General features: G+C 42.7%; 1 protein-coding gene across 1 annotated transcript; it reads left to right on the top strand.

Moving 5' to 3' along the window:
* The first annotated feature begins 12,056 nt into the window (after nt 1–12,056).
* Nucleotides 12,057–12,717, top strand: LOC126075724 (60S ribosomal protein L13a). Its single transcript, XM_049883733.1, has one exon. The coding sequence runs from the start codon at nt 12,073–12,075 to the stop codon at nt 12,682–12,684; it is 612 nt and encodes a 203-aa protein (XP_049739690.1). The 5' UTR covers nt 12,057–12,072; the 3' UTR covers nt 12,685–12,717.
* Nucleotides 12,718–25,425: the final 12,708 nt, after the last annotated feature.

Here is a 25,425-nt window from a genome sequence, read left to right as displayed (position 1 = left end):
ATTAATTTTATTTTCAGATTTATCCTTGCACTTTTAACTTAACATTAGACCTAAGGATCACTCCATTTTAGTAAATATACTCCTCATTCTTCTTTACAATTACAATTCTTTTCTTAGTTCATAGTTTACATTTTTCATGAGGATTATATATTTCTATAATTTAACAAGAAGATAGGTTTTATTTTTAAACAAAATAACGTGCCCATCATATAATTACTTCATCACTAGTTATGTGATGTGGCAAATACTAGCATGTTGTTAGTTGCCATCGAGTCAGTTCCAGCTCATAGCAACCGTATGTACAACAGAACAAAACACTCTCCAGTCCTGTGCCAGCCTCACAATCATTGCTATGTTTGAGACCATTGTTACAGCCACTGTGTCAATCCAGCTCATTGGTTCTTCCTCTTTTTCACTGATTCTCCACTTTACCAAGCATGATGTTCTTCTCCAGGGACTAGTCCCGCCTGGTAACGTGTCCAAAGTACATGAGATGAAGTCTCACCATCCTCGCTTCTAAGGAGCATTCTGGCTGTACTTCTTCAAAGATAGATTTGTTTGTTCTTCTGGCAGTCCATGGTATATTCAGTATTCTTCGCCACACTATAATTCAAAGGTATCAATTCTTAGGTCTTCCTTATTCATCGTCCAGCTTTCGCATGTATATGACATGATTGAAAATACCATGGCTTGGGTCAGGCACGTCTTAGCCCTCAAAGTGACATCTTTGCTTTTTAACACTTTAGAGAGGTCTTTTGCAGCAGGTTTGCACAATGCATACATCATTCGATTTCTTGACTGCTGCTTCCATGACTTGATTTTGGATCCAAGTAAAATGAAATCCTTCATAACTTCAGCATTTTCTCTATTTATCATGGTGTTGCTTGTTGGTCCAGTTGTGAAGGTTTTTGTTTTCTTTATGTTGAGGTGTAATCCATACTGAAGGCTGTACTCTTTGATCTTCATCAGTAAGTGCTTCAAATCCTCTTCACTTTCAGCAGGGAAGGTTGTGTCATCTGCATAACATAGATCGTTAATGACTGTTCCTCCAACCCTGATGCAGCGTTTTCTTCTGTTGTCCAGCGTCTGAGATTATTTGCTCAGCAAACAGACTGAATAAGTATGGTGAAAGGATACAACCCTGACACACACATTTTCTGATTTTAAACCACACAGATTCCCCTTGTGTTCAAATGACTTCCTTTCAGTCTATGTACATTCTGAAAGAACACAAGTGTTCAGGAATTCCCATTCTTTGTAATGTTATCCGTAATTATTTATGACTCACACAGTCTCATGCCTTTGCATGGTCAACACATGTAAACATCTTTCTGGTATTCTCTGCTTTCAGCCAAGAATAATTAATTAATTAGTATATTAGGGATGCCAATAATTGCCTGCCATCCCACAATTTCTTCTAAGGGAACTTGTTTTATGCACAGATTCTCTTTCCCTAAAATGGACCATTCACTGAACCATCTAACTGCTGACCCTCACCATCACTTGATTGGGCCAGGGAGTGTGACACTATGTCCAATGCCATTCCCCTTTCTTCCACCCTAGTAGAAAAATTTCTTTATTTAGGTGTCTGTGGCCAAATGCATTATGATAGATTGAGTACCTACTTGGCTTAAGGGGGTGAATTTTGATTAGTCTAAGACAATCATGATAATTGCCATTTCCCTTGACAATTCTACCAATGAGATGTAAGGGCAAATCTCCTGGAGTTCTTCTGGGTAAGTTTTTCCTTGCTCTTAAAAAGGAACACATGATGGGAACAGTTCGTTTTCAGTCTCCTAGTGTTGTCAACACCTGTGATGTCTGAAGCTTTGGTAACCAACTTGGAATCATGAAAGAGGCCAAACTCAGAGGCAAAGCCAAAAGGCTGAGCATGGCAGAGCAGAAATGTGGAATGGAAGGAACCTGGATCCTCAATGAGATCACTGAGGACATGCCCTATGTCCAGATTATTGTTTTATAAGGTAAATGCTTAAACTATTTTGAGTTGGGTTTTCTTTTACTTTCAGCCAAGAGCATCACAAGTGATAAAGACAAATACCTGACTCAAGGGCAGCCGATGCATGGAAAAGTGCCAGAGGCATATCTAAGGTATGGCAGGTAGGACTCATGCCCTGGGCACCACTTGAGGAGGGACACTAATGAGCAGTTTCTATTGGCCATGGCAGTTTCCATCACCAGCTATGAGAGATCATTCGGCAACTTAAAACTAATTGCCTTAAGTGCTATTTTCCATAGATAGGTTCCTGGGCATCACTCAGTCGCGTTAACGCCAAAGCGTGGAGCTAGGGCCCACACATTTCTGCTTGAAACCAGAGCCACCCTGCAGCTTGAAACCAGAGCCACATACTGGCCTAATCCCAGTATGTCTTCTATTTGTGGCAAGCCAGGAAATTTTGTCCCCCTTGTTGTAATAATCACCTTTAGCTTGAACTAGCTTGAACGGCTCACTAGTCCTTGTAACCAAATGAGTCTGATGAGAGCAATTTGGGGAAAAATCCCACTTCCTTAAAGAATGGCTTGGTTATCTAGTGTTATATAACAGAAATACCACAAGTGGTATTTCTTTAAATATGCTTTAACAAACAAATTTATTTTCTCACAGTTTAGAAGGCTAGAAGTCCAAATTCAGGGTGCTGGCTCTAGGGGAAGGCTTTCTATCTCTGTCAGTTCTGGGGGAAAGTCCTTGTCTCTTCAGCTTGTTTGCTGGTTTCCTGGAGATTTCCATGTGGTTAGCATCAATCTTCCCTCACCTCTGCTTCTTAGCTTTCTTGTTTAATCTCTTTTATATCTCAAAAGAGATGGACTCAAAATACACCCTACACTAATCCTGCCTCATTAACATAATGAAGACGGTCTATTCCCAAATGGGATTATAACCACAGGCATAAAGTTTAGGATTTACAACACATGTTCATGTATTTTCAGGGATCACAATTCAATCCATAACAAGGAATATGGACCTTATCACTTTAGCCTAAAAATCATAACACCCACAAAAAAAAAAAAAAATCCATTGCCATCGAGCCAATTCCAACTCATAGTGACCCTACAGGACAGAATAGAACTTCCCCACAAGGTTTCCAAGGAGCAGCTAGTGGATTTGAACTGCCAACTTCTTGGTTAGCAGCCAAGCTCTTAATTGCTGTGCAACCAGGGCTCCAAAAATCATAATAAATGCATTATATCACACCTTGTCTTTCTAGCTACCTCCATAGAGAGCCCTGGTGGTGCAGTGGTTAAGCACTGGGCTGACAACCAAAAGGTCATCAATTGGAACCCACCAGTTGCTCCTTTGGAGAAAGATGTGGCAGTCTGATCCTGTAAACATGGCCTTGGAAACCCTGTGGGGTAGTCCTACTCTGCCCTATAGGGTCACTATGAGTCGGAATCAACTCAGTGACAATGGGTAAAATCTACCTCTATAACAAACTAAAGAAGGATCTAAATAAAATCATTTGACATGAAATTGTTCCGTTATTATCCTTGATTAGAAACTTTTTTTTTTCACACTCCAGGATCATATGTCACTATGTCACGTTTAGTCACTATGTCTCTTTAGCCTCCTTTCATCTAGAACAATTCCTCAGCCTTTCTTTGTCTTTCGTGACTGACATTTTTAAGAGTACAGGCCCATTGTTTTGTTCCCATTTTTTCCTCATTAATCAATTCATATTATACATTTTTTGGCAGAAACACTATTTAAGCAATATTATGTCCTTTTCCGTGTACAACATCAGAAGGCACCTAATGTCAGTTTGTATTGTTTGTGATAATGTTGCTAACTTTGATCATTTGGTGAAGGTGGTTTCCACTAGATTTGCCCTGCTTGCTTCCCTTCATACTTAACATTCTGTGGAACTATACTTTGAGACTGTATAAGTATCCTGTTCCCTAGTACATTTCTACGACAAACTTTTAGCATCCATTGAGGATGCTTGCCTGAAAAAATTATTACTATGATACTTGCATAAATGGTGATTTTCTAATTCTTAAATCCCTCATAGAATTACTAGTTGACATTCTACTACAGTCTTCCTCCTTCCATCCCTCACTGCCATTTGCTTCCTTGTTTTTAGTGTCAGCATGAACTTGTGGATTCTTCTTTATTCGATGGGATATAATTCATTAATGTCCTTACTCCTTTTGAAGCTCAGATTATCCCAGGTTTGGCCAGGGGAAGCCCACCACGCTGGCTCCTGTGTCCTTCTGACATAGTACCATCCTTTTTTGTTGTTGCTGTTGCTGTTGCAATAGAGCCAACTCCGACTCCTGGCAACCTTACATGTCACAGGAGACGTCGCTAGTCCTGCACCATTTTTTTTTTTTTTTTAAGCACTTCTTTATTTTCTGGCATAGCAAGTATCCTGGGCTTGTGTTGTATTTTCCCTGCCCTAGCCATTCAAAGAGGAGACATCTCTTCAAGAAGTCCTCGTTCCTTTTAGTAGGGAAGGGCTTTTAGAAAACAAGATTTGGAACTAGATCTCTTCGTTGCTACTTGCCCTTTCAGCAAACGAACTAGGCAATAGTTGTTTTTTGTTTTTTGGTTTTTTTTTTTCCTGCCCTCTCCCATTCCGTATTTGTAGCTCCCTTTCTAACAAAATTCTGGCTCCCAACAATATCAGTATAGTTACTTATTTGCTCAATACTATAATGCCCACAAAGTAGTTTCAGAATTGCTACACCTATACCATTACCGACAACCACCTTTTAATCTGCATTCAAGATTTCTTGGCAGATCTTTGTGTCTTTAGGCTGAGGATATACAGTCGGCCCTTCGTATCTGCGGGTCCTGCATCTGTGGATTCAACCAACCGCAGATCGAAGAAATGGGGGGGCGGGGGGTGCTGGGAGAAAGTTCCAAAAAACAACGCTTGAATTTGCTCCACGCGGAGCGCTACGCTGAATCCACACAAATGAATGACATGTAAGCATACCCTGCTGTAGCCTCCCGCCATTTCACAGGTGCTGAGTCACTCTTGGAAACCCTGGTGGCACAGTGGTTAAGTACTACGGCTGCCAACCAAGAGGTTGGCAGTTCGAATCTGCCAGGCGCTCCTTGGAAACTCTATCGGGCAGTTCTACTCTGTCCTGTCGGGTCGCTATGAGTCAGAGTCGACTCAATGACAGTTTTTTGGTTTTTGAGTCTCTCTCTAGCGCTCTTCGTTTGAGCTTTATTCACCCCGCATTCCATTTGTTCGCTACTTATGTTCACCCTTTGTTTCTGAGAAAAAGGGCTCCTAAAAGCAGTGAAGTGGTCAAAGCAATCTCTCAAAGGCAGAGTGTGAGGGGGTTGAGGAGAGCCAGAGAAAGGGGTTGAAAGCTAGTAAGGGCTGGCTAGCTAGCTATGTAAAGCACTACAGCCTCAAGAACTTCAAGATCACGGGAGAATAGCATCTGCTAGTGCCCAGGCAGCATCAGAGTTTCCAGAAGATCTCAAGAAACTCAGAAGAAAAAGGCTACCTTCCAGAACAGGTCTTCAATTGTGATCAAACAACTATTTACCCAGCATTTGCATTGTGTTAGGTATTATAAGTAGTCTACAGATGATTTAAAGTATAGGGAAGGATATGTGTAGGTTATATGCAAATACTACACCATTTTATATAAAGGACTTGAGCATCCACAGATTTTGTTATCCACAGGGGTCCTGGAACCAATCCCCCACAGATATATTATGTTCAAATGTTACTTTGGTAGGTTCTTTTTTTTTTCTTCCTTGTGATTATCCATTTGATATACAGCTCGGTTTACTTGTTTCTGCTTGTATTCAATTTTAGCATTTCTTCCTCAACCTTGCTGATTTAAGTTTGTTTCATAAATATGTAAAGCATTAACTTGGTTCCAAAAGTCAAAACTACACAAAAACACATCCCAGAGAAGTGTCACTCGTCCTATATCCCTTCCATTCTGTTCCCACCCTCCTCTTGTAAGTAACAAATGTCATTAGTTTCTGATTTATCCTTCCAATGTGTCTTTTTATTTAAAAAAACAGATACATGTATGTTTTCCCCTTATATCTTACCCAAAAGGTAACATGCTATCTTAGGCTGGGTTCTCTAGAGAAGCAAAATTAGTGAAACATCTATATATAGAAAGAGAGAGGGATTTATATCAAGGAAATGGCTCATACAGTTGTAGAAGCTGGAAAGTTCCAAGTTCGTGGGTCAGGCTGGAGGCTTCTCCTGACTCACGTAGCTGCAGGGGCTGGTGAACCTAAGATCGGTAGGCCTGACAACAGGCTCACAGGCTGTGGAGACTGACAAATCCCAAGATCAGCAGGTAAGCTGGCAGACCGCTGGCTCAAAGACTGCAAGGGCTGATGAACCCCAAGACTGCAGTAAGCTGCTAGCGCTCAAGTCCCAAGAGCCAGAGGTCAGATGAACAGGAGCCAGCTGCAGGATCCAGAGCCAGCAAAAGCCAGCCAGCCTTGCCAGAAAACCCAGCTATAATGATGCAGGCCACACCTCCAAGGAAATTCCCTTTCAACTGATTGGCTACTCACAGCAGATCTCATCACGGAAGTGATCACGTTATGTCAGATCTCATCATGGAAGTGATTACGTCATTATATGACTGCCAAACTACATCATAAAACTGGCAGACCACTGAGAATCATGGCCTAGCCAAGCTGACACACAACCTTAATGATCACACATACTGTATATTCTCTTTTGCCCTTTGCTTTTTTCCCTTAGCAATAAATACTGAAAATCACTCCAAAAAAAACTACCTGGTCTCTATTAATGTGTATGTAACATATGTAATCTATCTCCTACATATATACATTTAGGTTATATCCAACATTTTACAATTACAAATAATACTGTAATATATAATCTTATGCACACGTAGCTTTGTATTGCTGGAGGTATTTCTTCAGGATAAATTCCTAGAAGTGAGTTTGCTGAGTCAAAGGGTAAATTCATACGTAGTTTTCTTAGATCTTGCCATAATCCCCTTTATAAGGATTATGCCATTTTGCATTCATACCAGAAATAGATGAGAATTCACGGTTGGTTTTTGTTTGTTTGTTGTTGTTGTTTTAACCATTGATAATACTCACTTGAAAACACAGCCATAGCCAGTATGTCTATCTATATATCCTAAATTAAAATTGATGTGCCAGTGCCAGTGCCCATGCCCGGCCACAACTTATGACTGCCCTGACAGGAAACACAACAGAGAACCCGGGAGGGAGCAGAAGAACAGTGGGATGCAGACCCCAAATTCTCATAAAAAGACCAGACTTAATGGTCTGACTGCCACTAGAAGGACCCCAACAGTCATGGTCCCCAAACCTTCTGTTGGCCCAGGAGAGGAACCATTCCCGAAGCCAACTCGTCAGACATGGATTGGACTGGACAATGGGTTGGAGAGAGATGCTGATGAGGAGTGAGCTACTTGCATCAGGTGCACACTTGAGACTATGTTGGCATCTCCTGTCTGGAAGGGAGATGAGAGGGTAGAGGGGGTTAGAAGCTGGCAAAATGGTCACGAAAAGAGAGACTGGAAGGAGGAAGAGGGCTATCTCATTCAGGGGAGAGTAATTGGGAGTATGGAGTAAGGTGTATATAAGTTTTTATGTGAGAGACTGACTTGATTTGTAAACTTTCACTTAAAGCACAATAAAAATTATTTAAAAAGAAAAAAAAATTGATGTGCCAATCCCAAAAGAGTTTTAGTTAGAAGTCCATGGAATTATAATCACCCCCTTGCATCCATAGTTTTTATTATGTGAATTTGGAACCAGGTGGACTTTGGATTTTTTTTTTTTTTTTTTTTTTTTTTTTTTTTTACAGCTATGCTTTGGAACAATGTGACTGAGAACCTGGAAGAAGACAGGCACCATGCCCCCAGCATGTAGTCTGGCTGCCACCCTAGCAGGCTACAGTGGAGATATTATCCCCTTCGGATAACCACTCAAATTTATACCCTCACACCCTTGTCATTGTCATTGTCTCAAAGACTGGGTATTGAGTTGTATTCCTCTTCCCTGCAAAGTGTGTCATAGCTTCATCCACATATTTTAACCATGTATGAAGATAATTTCCCGCTTTTGGAAACTTTGGCACCAAGAAGCAAGGAAAGGCTAAACCTGTGGATGTGAAACTAAGTGCCATCAAGAGATATATGCAAGGGGAAGACAGCATACGTCAGATGTTTCTTGGGTCTGACTTAATTCATGCTGCAAATGCCAAGAAGCTCAAGGGTGTTGAATGAATTACAATGAGCAGGTGCCTTAAACCCTCACTTTGTTCTTACCATCCTCACATCCCAGGAGGGAAAAGGCATATCTATCTGTCCTAGTCATCTAGTGCTGTTATAACAGAAATACCACAAGTAGATGGCTTTAACAAAGAGAAATTTATTCTCTCACAGTCCCGTAGGCTACAAGTCCAAATTCAGGGCATCAGCTCCGGGGGAAGGCTTTCTCTGTTGGCTCTGGAGGAGGGTTCTTGTCATCGATCTTCCCCTGGACTAGGAGCTTCTCCATGCAGGAAACCCAGATCCAAAGGATGCGTCCTTTCCTGGCACTGCTTTCTTGGTGGTATGAGATCCCCTACTCTCTGCTTGCTTCCCTTTCCTTTTATCTCTTGTAATATAAAAGGTGGTGCAGGCCACACCCCAGGGAAACTCCCTTTACATTGGATCAGGGATGTGACCTTTGTAAGGGCATTTCAATCCCACCCTAATCCTCTTTAACATAAAATTACAATCACAAAATGGAGGACAGTCACACAATACTGGGAATCATGGCCTAACCAAGTTGGCACATATTTTGGGGGCACACAATTCAATCCATGACACTGTCAATGGACAAAGATTGCGGAACCAGCCACACAGCACAGTTCCTCTTTAAGGGAGTCAAGCGGCTCACCCATGTCGTGTCTTCATTTTCACCTCCTCAAAGCTCACTTGCCTGGCTGGCTGTCAAGGGAGGACCTTGAAGCTATCAACTATGGAGGATGGAGGAAGCCACCCCACTCTCTCCCACCCTGCATTTGACCACATCTCCCTGCTTATGCTGCACCTCTTCTTTTCCTTGCTCTTTGCTTCTTATCCTTCTTTCCTCATTACCCTGGCCACTTCGCCCGTTGTCCACTAATACTTCAACAAGCCCATGCCGGTCTCCTTCCCCAGACTGATGGAGGTTGCATGGCATAGTGGAAATAGCATAGGCTTTGGACTAAAAAGAGTAGGTGTGACTCTTGGCTCTACATTAATGAGTTGTATGACCTTGGGCACATTATAAAAACCCTCTAAATCTCAGTTCCCTCATCTGTTAAATGGAGATAATAAGACCTACCTTGTAGAATTGTAGGATTAGTAATGATTTTAGTGTAGCTCGATAAATAGTAGTGCTAGTGGTGATAGAAGGAAAAGAGAAAGAACTTCAGCTTCCTGTGCAAAAACCTCATGTAAGGAAAGCGAGAAAAGTAACTTTATACTTTTATTTTCTTTTCATCTTCCAATCTGTGCTCCCTCACTTGAAAAAATAAATTATTTCCAAGGTCTTTTCTAATATTAAAATTCTGTAAATTTTAATGGCAAAAATAAAAAAGAACAAGTGCATATTAAACTCCTATAATATGCCAGGAAGGTCACATAAGATCTCCTTAGGTCAACTCAATTAAGTTAAACTTGCTAGGGTGAAAAATCTTTAGGTTTTGGGTTTTTTCTTCTTTCACACATTATTGCCAAAGGTTTCACTGTGTATATGATTAAAGAGAGCAGCAAATGATAGTCATTCCTCTGTACAATAAGGACTTTGGCCTCTGAGGCTATTTTCATATATATGTTCACATTCACACACACACCCCCCACACATATGCACACATAAAGTTTGTTATTAAATACTGTTCATGCCTCAAATTTTCACTGCAATGCTTCATTGCTCTCTAAACCTGCACTGTCTGATATGGCAGCCACTAGAAACATGTGGCTAAGAGCACTTGAAATGTGGCTAGTCCAAACTGAGATGTGTTATCGATATAAACTACATACCAGATTCCAAAGACTTCATCTGAAAAAAAGAATGAAATATATCTCATTAATATTTTTTATATTGATTACATGTTGAAATGGTGATATCTGAGATAGATTAAATAAAGTATATGATCAAAATTGATATCACCTGTTTCTTTTTACTTTTTTTAACATGACTACTAGAATTACCAAAGTAGCTCACATTATTTCTATTGGACAGCACTGCTTGAAACAAATGGGAAGTTCATATAATGTCATCATCAAGTTGGGTGCCATCAAGCTGATTCCAACTCATAGCAACCCCATGTGACAGAGTGGGACTGCCCCATAGGGTTTTCTAGGCCGTAATCTTTACGAAGCAGATCACCAGGTCTTTCTCCCACAGAGTGGTTGAGTAGGCTCAAGCTCCCAACCTTTGGGGTTAGCAGCTGAGCTCTTAACTCTTGTGCTACCAGGGCTCCTTCATATAACACTAGTAATCTCCAAAACAGCTTATTGTCACTAACTTTTAGTAAATTTAATTCCGTGATTTTTTTTTTTTTTTCTGCATACTCTTGGAATAAAATCAATACCCACTCAGTGACTGTTTACATTTTAATTTTTCAGAGTGATTCTCAGGTCACTAGATATTAGTAACTATCTGATGGAGACTGACTGTTATTCTCAGCGGTGTGGCCCCGTTCCAAGGAGCCTGTCAGTAAAAGACCAGGCTGGGATGGCTGCCTTTCCACTTCAGTGTCTAGGAAGTTCATTTCATTAAAATTGAATTAGCTAAATCAACCCAGCTGAGCACCCTCCTGAGTACTGGGACGGCCTTTGGTGGAGATAACAGCATTATCACCAGGGAGCATGGCCTCCTTTTTACTCTGCTTGTCTCCCCTGAACATTACTTTTTGCGTTTTTATTATCTGCAAAGGTTTTTAACCTGTATTTTTTTTTTTTTCTGTGAGATTTGCTTTGGTGTGTTCATGAACCCCTTGAAATCATATTCAGAGTTTTGTGTGTGTATGAATTCTTCTACAGAAGATCCGTAGCTTTATTTAGATTCTCAAAGGGGTCCAAGAACTACTGACCTAAGGAATTAAGCATGCCCACCTTTTGTACTAGTTGTCTACTGCTGCAGTATCAAATTACCACAAATTAGTGGGTTAAAACAACACAAATTTGCAGTTCTGGAGGTCAGAGGTCCTACATGGGTCTCACTGAGCTAAAATCAAAGTGTCAACAGCACTGCGTTCCTTTCTAGAAGCGCTAGGGCAGATCTGTTTCCTTGCTCATTTGGGTCGTTGGCTGAGTTCACTTCCTTGTGGTTGTAAAACGGAAGTTCCCATTTCCTTTCTGGCTGTCATCCGAGGGCTGGGCTGTTCCCAGTTTCTAGCGCTGCTCACATTCCTTCCCTCCATTTTCAAAACCAACAACAGTGGGTCAAATACCTCTCATACTTCGAATCTTTCCTGCCTCTTCTTCAATCTCATCCCTCTGATTCACTCTTCAGCCTTTCTCTTCCACTTTTAAAGCCCATGTGATTACGTTAGGCCCATTCGGATAATCCTGGATAATCTCCCTATTTTAAGGCTCGTAACCTTAATTCCATCTGCAAAGTCTATTTTGCCATGTATCTTAACATATCCACAGATCCCAGGGATTAGGGTGTGGGCATCTTTGTGGGACCATTATCCTGCATACCACAACTTTTTCACCCGTTTGTGGTACTTGCTCCATTCCAAGCAAAGAGGTGAGGCTGGTGGCCAGCGCCTAGGCAGGGTGTCCCTCAGCAAAAAGTGTCTGTGGCAATGTTTGTCCTCAGCAGCTTTCAGTAATTGCTCAGTTACAGCAGGACCATCCAAGCCCCCCACCTACAGACTCACAGCACTTAGGCCCCAGTAGCATCCCCCTTCTTTCTGCTCCTCAGGCAAGGCTGTGACCTCCATGTTTCCACCTTTCCTTCTCTTTAAAAAGAAAAATGAATGAAATTCTTCAGTGGCTGTCTGGAAAATATCTAATAAAATAATTCACCCTAAGTGTTAAAAAGGCTGTATTCGCTTTCCCAGGCGGCTGCCGAAGATGGCGGAGGGGCAGGTCCTGGTACTCGATGGCCGAGGCCATCTTCTGGGCCGCCTGGCGGCCATCGTGGCCAAGCAGGTGCTGTTGGGCCGGAAGGTAGTGGTCGTGCGCTGCGAGGGCATCAATATTTCTGGCAATTTCTACAGAAACAAGTTGAAGTACCTGGCCTTCCTCCGCAAGCGCATGAACACCAACCCATCCCGCGGCCCCTACCACTTCCGGGCCCCTAGTCGCATCTTTTGGCGGACTGTGCGAGGTATGCTGCCCCATAAGACCAAGCGTGGCCAGGCTGCCCTGGATCGCCTTAAGGTGTTTGATGGAATCCCGCCCCCCTATGACAAGAAAAAACGGATGGTGGTTCCTGCTGCCCTCAAGGTTGTGCGTCTCAAGCCCACGCGGAAGTTTGCCTATCTGGGACGTCTAGCTCACGAGGTAGGCTGGAAGTACCAGGCAGTGACGGCTACCCTGGAGGAAAAGAGGAAGGAGAAAGCCAAGCTCCATTATAGGAAGAAGAAACAGCTCATGAGGCTGCGGAAACAGGCCGAGAAGAACGTGGAGAAGAAGATCAACAGATACACAGAGGTCCTCAAGACACACGGACTCCTGATCTGAGCCCAATAAAGACTGTTATTCCTCAAAAAAAAAAAAAAAAAAAAAAGGCTGTATTCAATGTTTTTAAATGCTTCTGCTCACCTACATCCTCTTTGTTTTCTTCTTCTCAGCAGCAATCAGCCCCACTTACTCTAATGATTCTCAGGGACTCTGACTCATCACTCTGTCTTCTAGGAGACTCCCCTTTTGTGCCAGACCTTCAGCACCCACCTCAGCACATGGGCCTCCAAGAGAACATCTCGAACCCACATGTTGTTGAGCTTACAGACAACCAGGAAGGAGGTTCTGTTACAGGAGGAAGGCCCAGGTGTCTTGGCCTAAACCTTCTTTAACTTTCTCCTTTATAAGGAAAATCTCCCCCTAGGCATTTCCTCAGAGCATCCCCGTTTTGTAGACAAATAATCAAACATAAAAAGGTATTGAGAATTATTGTCCTTTATCAGCATAGATGGCCTTTTTATTTTTACTTTAAAACAAGATTTAGCAGCCAATCTAAAAAGTTCTTAAGAAAAAAAAGTATTCAGAGATTGTATCCTGGCTTGCTTATAAACTTTCTGTCTTTCTCTCTCTCACACAAACACACACACACAAACACATCTATTTCTCCTCTGTGTGACTGCAATAAAGATTTAAAAATGAAATCTGTTTTGTTGCTGACAGAATTCCATTTTCAAAACTCAAAGTTGTTCCCTTCATTAAACCATCTCCTTGACACCATAGACAAGATGGCAGGCCTCTTGAGGGCAACACTTACTCATCTACTGGAGGAGCTTGCCATGGCTGAAAGGTGGATGGGACATTTTAATATGGCTGTTTTGAGTGGGGACATTTTTTGACAAGGTCTGAAAAACAAAACATTCTCTCTCTCACTTTTTATCACCAGGTAATGTATACAATGCACGTTCTTCTTCTAATCCTTATATTCTACCTCCGATCTCTACCTCCCCCCCATCCTCCACCCTACCCCTACACCCTAGCTAACTCCAAAGATGGGTTCACAGTGACGCTCATAAAGCTTCACTTCAAGGCCCCTCACTTGCAAGGCTCCTGGGAGTGTTGGGAGTTCCTTGTGGAGGGGTCTGGGTAGGGCGGAAAGCCATATTGCAATCAGAAAGCATTGTTTCTTAAGCAAGTCTGGTAAATTGCCTAAAGAGATATCAGAAGAAACGGTCATCAGTCTCCAAAGTGTCATTATTTGTTACTATTTTTTTCTTATCCTAAATAAATATTCACTTTTGTACCTAATTTTGCATGTTTTTTTTCCTTGAAGCCTCCCCTCCCCACTGTAAAAGCTTCACTCCACAAAACCTGGATCTGTCCCTGCCCACTGCATCACAGTTCCCCAATCCACGCCCAGGTCTCAACCCCTCCGACTTCATTCCTAACCCCACCCAGCCCCGCCCTCCCTCAACTGTGGGAACTGCAAAGGTGAGAAGTCAGTTTAAAAACTATTTCTATCACTTATCAGCTCTGGGCCCCGGTTGAGATATTTAAGCTTCAGATGCCTCACCTGTAAAAGGTAGATAATAATAATACCTATTTTGAAAGGCTTTTGAGGGTCATAAATGATGGGTGTAAAGTGCCTGTCATCCTCCTTGGCACTGAGTTTAAAGGACCTAGGGCTTACAACTACTGTGGTATGTGAAGACTGCGGGACACAAACTACACTCAAACCAGGTACATTCTGTGAATAGTTTTAGTCCTTAAACTTGCTGGTTGCAACCCATACCTTATCAAGCAGAGCGATGCTTTAGGTTTGACCCTTGTGTGAACCATCTTAGGGTCCAGTCCTGGGCATCTCACCCTTTGATAGTCTCTAGATCTAGCTCTTTGTCTTTCTCTGCAGTAACCCAAACTCTACCTTAGAGGACTGCTTCCTGCCCGCCCCCCTGAAATTCTTCCCTGCATCTCTTATATATAGCGTTCCTGCTTCCACCCTTATTTCTCACTTGGAAAAAAATGTACTAACTGTTGCTTCCCCCATCTAAGCTACTTTCTAAGGATTTCCCTGGCATCAGTTATTCCTCTAATATTCACTGAGCACCTGTATATGTACAGGATATTTTGTTAGACTTTTGGGACAAAACAAGGAAAATAAGACAAGGCCCTTCCACCTTAACTAGCTTTGTTATTGTTGGTGTTGTTGTTAGTCGCCATTGAGTTAACTCCAACTCATGTCAACCTTATATATAACAGAATGATACACTGCCTGGTCCTGCACCTTCTTCATGATCATTGGTACGTTTGAGTCCATTGTGTAGCTAGTGTGTCAATCCATCGCACTGAGAAACCCTTGTTTTTGTTGGCCCTCTACTTTTCCAAAAGAGCCTGGGTGACACAGTGGCCTTTTGCCTCTGTTCTTTGGAAAAACATCTTTGGAGATTTTTCCCCTAAATACAGAGGAGTTGTCACCTTAGCCCTAGTTCTTTGGAGAAACAATTTGTGGAACATCTCAGGTTACTTTCTACCCTGTTGGGCTGTTACTTTTGCCTAGGGGAGATGCTGGCCTCTGCCAACAGAAAACAGTACTTTTGTATGAGACCTGAGTTGACTGACATCTCATGGGTAATTGAGGTTGAACTCTGGTCTGGTCAGGGAGGCCCTACCTTGTAACTGATGAAGACTAGGATATATAAAGGATTGAAATGCAGAAGTTTTAGAGACCTCCTGGTTGCTAGGAGCCAGGAGGGGAGCATGTCCTTTGGGACAAGCAGGCTCCTCCCAAGCTTGGTTAAAAATTTTTTTTTTTTTTACAGGTGACGGAGTTGCCAGCTAAGAGTTAGGCCCGTTAGCTGGAAGAGCTATAGCTGAGAGAGATTGCTGGCTAAAACCTGGGCTGGCAGAGAAGCAGAGCCATGTGGGAGCAGAGCGGTCCCAAAGCTGGTACACTGGCTATAAGCTGGGCCAGTTAGTAGCAGAGAGGCCAGCAGCATAGAGCCCAATGGTGGACAGCCCGAGAGCAGAGAGGCCTGGTAGGGTAATGTTATTCAGCTATTGCATCCCCTCCTAATGGAGTCAGTGTTGCTCTTCCCCAGAATGCTGGGGATGAATTCGGAATGGACTCGGGCTGAGGTACAAGGCCGGGAGTGGCGTGACTGGGCCAGTGGCCAAGGCTGATGAACACCTTAGCAAGAAGAAGAAAAACATCTGGGCCTGGACGTGAAGTCCCTGGGAATGCTGACTGTCCAAGGACATGGGAGAAAAACAATGAGCTTTGATCCCAGCTGGAATGTACATAAGTTCGTGTCCCGGGCTAGGCAGTTGCAGAGTGCTAAACCGGTTCAGCCGCCGCCCTGGGCCACGGTCCCATAAGTACGCTTCCCAGTAAACCATATGTCATGATCACTGGTTCCGGAGTCTTTCTTTGGTCTCTTGGAGATGCAGCCGACCTTGGGTTCAGGTGCCACGGGGTTGTTACACAACAGGCCTGCACAGCAGAGAAGGCAGCTGCCCAGCACAGAAGCTCACCCACTGATCAGTAGAGGAGGCCAGTGGCAGTAGCCGAGAAAGTCTTAGAGCTGTTCCAGCAGAGAGCTTATCTGCTCCATGAGCCTTTTTGCTCCGGGAGCTGTCCTGGTCAGAAGCTGTCCTGCACTAAAGACAGGATGTGCTGTCCACTTCGGGAACCCTCCCAAACTCTGCTTGTGTGCTTCCTGATGCTCATCCCATGTCGTTCCTGTTACTTCCAAGTTGATCCTGATCCTGAGATGTAGCCTGTTACTTTCCTAATAAACCACCTAACTATGAGTGTGGTCTGTGAGTTCTGTGTGACCATCGCGACAAATTATCGCACCCTGCAGAGAAGCAGAGAGTGCTGTGGGGGGAGCAGCTGGTGTCAGAAATAATGGAGAAGTGGGAAGGCAAAGATATAACTGACCTCCACTTCATAGGAACCAGCTTTGTTCTGATCCTGATTCTTGAATTTAGACAATTAATTATGCCAGGTGACAATGGCAGTACAGAGGGAGGATATCCCAGATGGAGGGGAAATGTGCCCCAGTGTGTCTAAAGGTCTGGCTTGGTTGAAGTGCTTGGAAGAGTTCTGAGAGATAAAGCTGGGAAGGGAAGTTGGAATCCGATTTTAGGGAGCCTGAATGCAGGCTGGAGAGTTCATTATGTAGGCAGGAGGGAGCCCAGGGAGAAGCGGATAATGAAAGGGAGGACAAATGATTGTGATGGAAAATAGAAAAATGTGATCAGCACTGTGCATTAGCCAAGCCAGTGAGACCACAGGGGTGAGGTGGATTGGAAGGGAGAAGCCTGGAGGCAGGGAGCCCATTTCAACGGCATCTGCACCCAGCCACTGTTTACAGGACAGAAACTCTGCAGGCTTAGCTCTTGCAAGGAGACTTTTTACTAGATACTAAGACAAACACTGAATAAATATACACACAAAAAACACAAGAATCATTAAAAAAAAAAAAAAAAAAGCTTGTCCACCCCGCCCAAGCTTCTGTTCCTATTACAGCAAACTCTAGCCTAGGGCATGCAGGCCTCTTCCCTCATCCTCCATGACATCTCCCTCTAGAAGCAGTTGCCCTTCCATTTCTCCTTTCCTAGCTTCTCTTCTGGCCCCTTCTGCCAATCCTTTGCTCGCTGGCATTCGTCCTCTGCTCTCTCCTCCTGTCACACTTTCCTCTGCACACTCACTGGGCACTTTCACTGGGTCCCGTGATCTTAACCAGACCCACATATCCAGATGCCTGCTTAACATCCACCTGGAAGGCTTATAGACACTACTACGTTCTTTATCTTCTTCTTAAAATCTGCTGCACTCAGACCACAAGCCAAAACCCGGGGTGGCAGTCCCCTAGACTCTTCCCTTGCTCTCATATCCTCTACCAATTCTATATTCTAAATAGTACTCAAATTCATTCCTTCCTCAACATTCCCATTTCCACTGTCTCAGCCTTCATCATCATTCACTGAATTATTATAACCCATTGCCATTGATTCCAACTCATGGTGATCCTATGTGTTATATAGTAGAACTGCTCCATAGGGTTTTCTTGGCTGTAATCTTTATAGAAGTAGATTGCCAGGCCTTTCTTCCGCAGTGCCACTGGGTGGGTTTAAACCACCAATCTTTAGGAAGAATCCAGCGCAAACCATCTGTATCACCCAGTGGCCTCCTAATTAATTCTCTGCCTCCTCCTACTGCTACCAAAATTATTTCTAAAACATAAGTCTGATCTTGTAACTCTGTTGCTTAAAGCCTTCAGTGGCCCTCCACCCCCGCCCTACCTCACCTCTTCCAGCATAACGTTCAAATTCCTTAGTATAATGATCCAGCCCCCACGTAACATTTCAGCCTCCTCTCTCACTACTCTCTCCATTGTTCACTGATTCATTCAGCAAGGATTCATGGAGCATCTACTTTGTACTTCACGGCATGTGCTGCAGCCACAAGTGCAGTGCCTGGACACCCAGGGTACCATCCTGCCTTTCTGCACAGACTTCCTTCCAAGCAGCTGGGCCGCCCTCTGCAGGCCCCTCTCACTCAGCCTACCTGGAAAATTCTTCTGCTCCAAGACACAGATCAGATGCCACCTCTTCCCTCAAGCCTTCACTGACCTCCGGGTGAAGGTGGCCATTCTGCATTTCTGTCCTCACCACATGCGTGCTCTTCCACTGTACTGCACCCATCACAGTACATGGTACTTGCATGTCTATTTGTCCATCACTTCCCTGCACTTTCAACTCTTTGCAGACAGGGCTTGTGCATGTCTGATTTATCTTCATGTCTCCAACAGCACTTAGTACAGAGGAATACATTAAAAGCTCAAATCTTGTCGATTAATTTCTAAGACCTCTTCCAGCTCTAAAATTCTGTGATTCAGGAACAGGATAAAGATCAATATAATAATTGAGAATCTGTTACATATCCTCACCTCCTCCACCCAAAACTGTACATTTGGATTTTCATATTTGGGGTTTTCTTAAACATCCTGTGGGCAGCAAACAGCAACTGCTGATGCCATGCCAGTGTTAGTACTCTCCTCGCTCAACTCTGAGCCCCATCTGCTTTAAGGGTGTTAAGTAAAATTAACTGTTAACTCCCTGATCTGTATATTTCTGTGATCCCAAACAAGGCAGGCGGGTGTCATACCAACTCTTGCCACAAGAGGGCAAAAGTGAGACGCGGTTTGTGTTAAAAACCCTCTGGCCACCAGATGGAGTCCAAACACCAGTTTAATGGAGTCAAGGACTTAATATAGATCAAATGCACTTATAGTCGGTTTTCCTTTATTCCCTCTGCCTGAAAAGTAAAATCTTTCCGCAGGTGACCACACAAACATCTGGCAGTTGTCTAGAGCTATATGTCATTTTTCGTAGGAAGAGGGAATATAGGAACAAAGAGAAACACCACCAAGAACTTTTTAAAAATTGGTTAGAAAGAGATGTTCTAGCTCAAATTAAAAAAAAAAAACAAACAGAAATTTGACTGTGGATGGGGTATTTAGGTGAGTCCAAAGAATTTTCACTAATTTTTGTTTAGGTATGGTAATGGTGTTTTGGTTAAGAAAATAACAAATATACATAAGCAGAACAAAATACACCCTCCAAAAAAGTTCTTGGAGGGGAAATTCCAACCGTAACCATTAAATTATATTCCTGAAAACCTGGCCCTCTCATCATGGAGCAAACAACCTAAATGAGACATGTTTGTGAACTGAAGAAACCCCTCGTAGGAGACAGTTTCGCTGAGCCAGGAAAAAAATTCCAGGCCACGTCCTGCTTCGAGTATCTAGAAGGTAGTTAGCAGCACTGCCTGCCTGGCCAGTACCCAGCACTTGGAGGACTGGGCGCGGGGGAGGGGCAAGGGGGGAGGGGCAAGGGGCTGCAGAAAGCAAATCCTCCAAACCTGCTTGAAGGAAATTGTCCCAACTTGCTTTGCTGTGAAGGGCAGCAAACTCAGGAGAGAGATTTTCATGTTAGTTCTGGACAGATCTCTGGAATTTATATTCTCCTTAAATGCTTTCAGGGCCTCCCATTAAAGATAAGTGGTAATCATTTACCTCAAGGAACAAATTTCCATTGTAAACAAAGAGTCACAGCAAGATAGTACGAAAAAAACTGCGCTGGGGATGCGAAGTGCCACGATTCTGAGGAACTGAGAAAGCAAAGCTGTCAAGGGAGCGTCGTCTTTAAGATTGTAGCCCCTGAAGAGATCATTCCACAGCCCGCTTCATGGACTTGTGCTGTTTCTCCTCAGCTAAAAGAGAACTGTTTATAGGGCACTGATTATAGGAGATATTTTTAGTCAAAAATGAACGTTGTACCCAACCCACAAAATGTATGTGACCCTCACTGACTCGCCGCATATTATCCTCTGTCACAGCACCTAGAGATGTCCGTCACATCACTTAAGTCAGCCATTAAGTATTTTGTTTATTGATTATCCCTCCACTAGGTTGTAGGCTCAACGAGGCCAGGGCCCGGGTCTGCTCTGTTCACTGCACACTCACAAGCTCTTTACAAAATGGCCAAAATGTGCATTTAGTAAACAGTTGCTGAATGAATAAACGAGTGAAGAGAAGGTTTAGTGTCATCCAAATTCTGCCAAATGAAAGAGGAGGGGAGAAACGGAATCCTGGCTGATTTCTACACTGAACATTCTTTTAGGCGTGAGGAGGGCTCTGAAGACTACTGCTGTTTTTCAACACCGCCCAATTATAATCACTATTCATTTACCTGGGTTCCCCAAGAGGACTACTTAAGCCAGTTACTGACACTAAAACATAAAGATGTGAAATTTCACTGTTGAAATGCCAATCTATTTGAAGTATGTCCTAGTTTTACTCTTTCAATAGAAGGCCCTACTGACCAATCTCTTTACAAAAACCAAGTCCTCCCCTAACTGAACCTAATCATGGGAGAACCATTAGTAGGTATACTGCAAAGAGCTGGACTGGCGGGTGAGCTACTCCCAGCGTTGAGTCCCAGCTTAGCCACTTACAGCCATGTGACCTGGAGCAAGTCGTCTTTCTTGAGCCTCCATTTCCCACCTAATAATGTCCCCTCTCAGGGCTGTGTGCCTGGCACATGCTGGGCCCTCAGAACTATTAAATTCCCCTACTCTCACCACGAGCCAAGAGTAGCCAAGCCACCCAAGACACCTCAGACTTACTCATCTAGGCATTAGTAAAATTCTACTTAAGAAATGAGAATGCAAGTCATGTCTCCATCGCCTCAACCCCAACCTTCTCTCCCGTCTCCATTTTCATATACTCAGTAGATGTCCACAGCTCACACATACACTCCCTATCTCAGTCACTGCTACTTATTTACACAGAGCTTTACTGCTCCCCACCACCACCCTCACAAAGTCCCAGTTACATCTTTTTACTTTATCATTCAATATGATCAAATGTCCAAGGGCCAAAGAAGGGAAGTATGTTGTCTTAGGCTGGGTTCTCTGGAGAAAGAAAACCAGTAAAGCGTACAAATATATATAGAGAGAGATTTATATCAAGGAAACAGCTGATGCGGTTGTAGAGTCTGGAATGTCCCAAGTCTGTGGATCAGGATAGTGGCTTCTCCTGATTCATGTAGCTGCAGCAGCTGGCAAACCCAAGATCGGCAGGTAAGCTGCTAGCTCAAGTCCCAAGAACCAGAAGTCAAATGAACAGGAGCCAGCTGCAGGATCCAGAGTGAGCAAAAAGCCAGAACGTCTGCTTATATCTGGATACAGGCCACGCACACAAGGAAACTCCCTTTCAACTGATTGGCTACTCGCAGCAGATCCCATCATGGGCTGATCACATATAAACACTGAGAATCACGGCCCAGCCAAGTCGACACACAATCTTAACCATCACATGTGTTATGGAGGCTAATGTCTTCCTAATCAATGTGCCACAGTCATGCATACAACATAGAGCCACACACAGTGGAGGAAAGGGGGAAATGTCTTTAACAAAAAGGCCTTTCAAATCAACTAGGAAAATCAGTTAAGAAAAAGCAAACTACCCAATAGAAAACAAGAATATAAACAGAAAGAGAAATGTGAAAGACTCATAACCAGGTGAAAATATGCTCTGGTTTACTCATAATTCAGACAAACCAGAAGAATGAGATATCATTTTTCACAGATCAGATTAACAAAAATTAAAACTGACAATGGCCAGTGTCGGCAGGAGTGTGGAAAAGCAGGCACCATTAGACACTATTGACAGGAGTATCAACCGGGCAATTAACTTTATTTACGAAAAAAATCTTAAATACAAAACTCAACCACATTAAATCAACGTCTGTTCATTAAAAGTTATCATTTAAAAAGTAAAAAGACAACAGGTTGGAAAAGGGATTTTCAGAACATTTAACAAACAGCAGACTAGTGAATACAAAATATAAAGAAAGTCTGTGAATCAATAAGAAAGGACAATCTAAAGGAAAAAATGAGCAAAGCCAGTTCATGTAAGAAGGAACATGCACGGTCAAAAAATACGGGAAAAGATGCCCAACCTCACTCGTAATCAGAGAAATGTAAATGAAAACCACACTAAGAAAGCACTTCACACCAAATCTGCAAAAATCAAGAGGTGTGGCACTACCAAATGCTGGCGAGGGTATGGAGTAACTCTACCTGCTGGGACGAGTGTAAATCAGCAAAGCCACTTGGAGAAACAGTTTCTAACGTCACTGAAGACTACCATATTCTAGGAACTGGCAGCTCCACTCCTAGGCATATCCCTGGAGAGATTCCCACATATGTACAACCAGGAGACATACACACACATGTTCATAGGAGCATTGTTTGTAACAGAAAAAAAAATAAAAATACTGGTACAACTTTAGTATCTGCTAACCAGAAAATGAATACATAAATTGTAGTACTTTCATTATAATTTGAAGTTATTCAGTAGTGAAAATAAGATTTAAAAAGGTACTAACATGGAAGAATTTCAGGAATAAAATATTGAGCGAAAGATGCAAATTTCAGAAGAATGCATTTGGCAAAATACCATTTCTGTTATCACACGCCAAGCACTGCACGGGAACGAGAAACACCAAATTCAGAATCATGGTGTCCTCTGGGTAGAAGGGAAGAGACGGCAATCAAGGCAATCAAGAAGGGAAAAGACGGCAAACAAAGGAGGATTTACTCATTTTGGCAATGTTCTGTTTTTAAGCTGGGTGGTGGGCACACAGGTATTTATTCTATTCTTCTTTATGTCTTTTTGTATGTCTTAAATAGCACAGAAGAAAATTTTTAAAAATTTAATGTACATATACTTTCACCTAATTCCACTGCTAGAAATTTATCTTACATATATATCAATACATCACAAGCATGCAACAATATACAAAGATGCTCACTGTAGCCATTCATTAAAAAAAAATTTAAACCGAGAAACAACCTAAATATATATTAACAAAAAAAAAAAAACACATTGCCATCGAGTCAATTCCATCTCACGGTGACACTACAGGACAGCGTACAACTGCCCCACAGGGTTTCCAAGGAGCAGCTGGTAGATTTGAACTGCCAGCCTTTTGGTGAGCAGCAGAGCTCTTAACCACTTTGCCACCAGGGCTCAAACATGGAAATATTATATAAAATATTCAGTGAAACACTAGAGCCAGACCGCCATTAAAAAGAATAAGATAGACTTGTGTGTGTTGTTGTTAGTTGCCATGGAGTCGATTCCAACTCATGATGACCCCACATGTGCAAAGTAGAACTGCTCCATTGGGTTTTCAAGGTTGTGACCTTTCAGAAGCAGATTGACAGGCCTTGTCTTCTGAGGAGCCTCTGGGTAGGTTCAAACCACCACCCTTTTGGCTAGTAGTATAGAGCTTAATCATTTACCCCACCCAGCCACCTATGAATTGTATGTAAAAATATACATTTAAGTGAAAGATTCACAAAAGTGGGCCATTTGCATAAAAACATTGCTGCTGTTATTAGCTGCCATGGATTTGGCTCCGACTCATGGCGATCTTAACATACAACAGAACAAAACATCACTCGGTCCTGAGTCATCCACACAATTGCCAACATGCTTGAGTTCATCCACATTGCAGCTATTGTGCCAATCCATCTCACTGAGGGTCTCCCACATCCTCGTTGGCCTTCTACTTCAACAAACATGATGTTCTCCTATAATGATTACCCCCCCCCGCATGAGACGCCCAAAGCAAGTAAATCAGACAATGTTCTATTGTGATCCATAAGGTTTTCACTGGCTAATTTTTGGAAGCAGATCACCAGGCCTCTCTTCCTAGTCTTAGTCTGGAATCTCCACTGAAACCTGTCCACCATGGATGACCCTGATGGTATTTGAAATACCAGTGGCATAGTTTCCAGCATCATAGCAACCTGCAAGCCTCTATACTATGACAAACTGATAGACAGGTGGTGGGTAAAAACATTAGATATGAATATATATGTGTACATATATATATATAAATTTCCGATTTTTTTTTTTTTCACAAGAAGCCATTAACTTTGATCATTTCAGCAGAGTGAAAATCTGAAACAGGAGAGAACTTACCCTTTTCCTTTTAAACTTTTCAGAATGATTTGAGTTCCTGTTTTTACCACGAGTGTGCATTGCCTTTATAATGCAAATAAACAGATAAATCAGTGGAAAAAAATAAATAACAGCATAGGATTAGGATGCTGGTTTACCAAAATTTTAACAGCAAAAATTGCATTAAACTTCTTTTAATCATTTTTTTATACTCACCTTTTGGGGGGATTGATACCACTCAAAGAAATGAATCCAAAAGCCTGTTGCTTTGTACAGGATGGTAAATATTACAGCAGTTGAAGGAAATTATTTGTGGCTTTCTCACAGCTTTATATAACTATCCGCCAAGCATTTTACCAATATTTACTTTATTTCAAATCATCTTTCTAAAAATCATAAGCTGCTTTTTCACCTCAAAGATTTCATATTTTAAGAAACACATTCCAAGAGGAAATAAGGACCCGAAGCACGTTAGCAGAGCTGACCAGCAGGCCCCATCGGGTTGGTTTCTCACAGGCCCTAGGGACACGGGGTGTTGCACACCCAGATTCCTGCTTGGAGCTGCTCTGGGCCCGCTCAGCTGGTTCATCCTCCATGGCTGATACCTGGGCAGAACTGAGCTGCTGGCATCATCTCCAGGGTCAATACCTCTCCTTCACAGTGGGCACCCCCAGGGTCTGCAAGGCCTTCCTAGGCTCAGGCCTGGAAGTCCAGAAGTTTGTGGCTGAAAAGCAAGAGAAACCAGCTGAGTACAGAGACAGGCTCAGGGTGCAGGGTATCCCAGAAGCGAAACCCCATTTCCTGGCATAGCCTGGGGGTCAGGAGTGGAAGCAGAGCGAAGCAACTGAGACTGAGGCCCTCCCCAATCCAATGAAATCAGAACTAAGTTGTCTGTATCTATTTTACTTGGCTACTGGGTAAATTTATTTCCAAAAATAAAGGTGAATTTATTTCCACAATAAAAGTTTGGAAACCTGTGAATGAGAGGGTACTCTTAGACATGTGTTTCTAGAATATAATAATAAAACTTTTTACAACTATTTCTCCATTTCTTCAGCAGTTAAAAAAAAAAAAGGCCTGATAATACCTGCCCTCCTGACTAGCAGGGTTGCTGGGAAATCAAATTAGGTAACAGCCATCTTCAGCTAAGAGGCCCTTAGGAAACAAATTTGTTATTTCCTTCCTTCATAATGGAGGGTATTTCCAGTTCAAATAAGATTGTGTCATGCAAACAAGATTGCTAGAAGAAGGAGGAGGAGGA

Source organism: Elephas maximus, chromosome 4 (assembly GCF_024166365.1).
Source record: "Elephas maximus indicus isolate mEleMax1 chromosome 4, mEleMax1 primary haplotype, whole genome shotgun sequence".
In the NCBI taxonomy this organism is placed as follows: domain Eukaryota; kingdom Metazoa; phylum Chordata; class Mammalia; order Proboscidea; family Elephantidae; genus Elephas; species Elephas maximus.
Note: the sequence above shows the minus strand (reverse complement) of the source record. Positions and strands in the feature narration are given on the sequence as shown.

What these genes read in the sequence shown, in the direction of transcription:
- LOC126075724 (XM_049883733.1), top strand. Translation starts at nt 12,073, where the DNA reads ATGGCGGAGGGGCAGGTCCTGGTACTCGATGGCCGAGGCCATCTTCTG.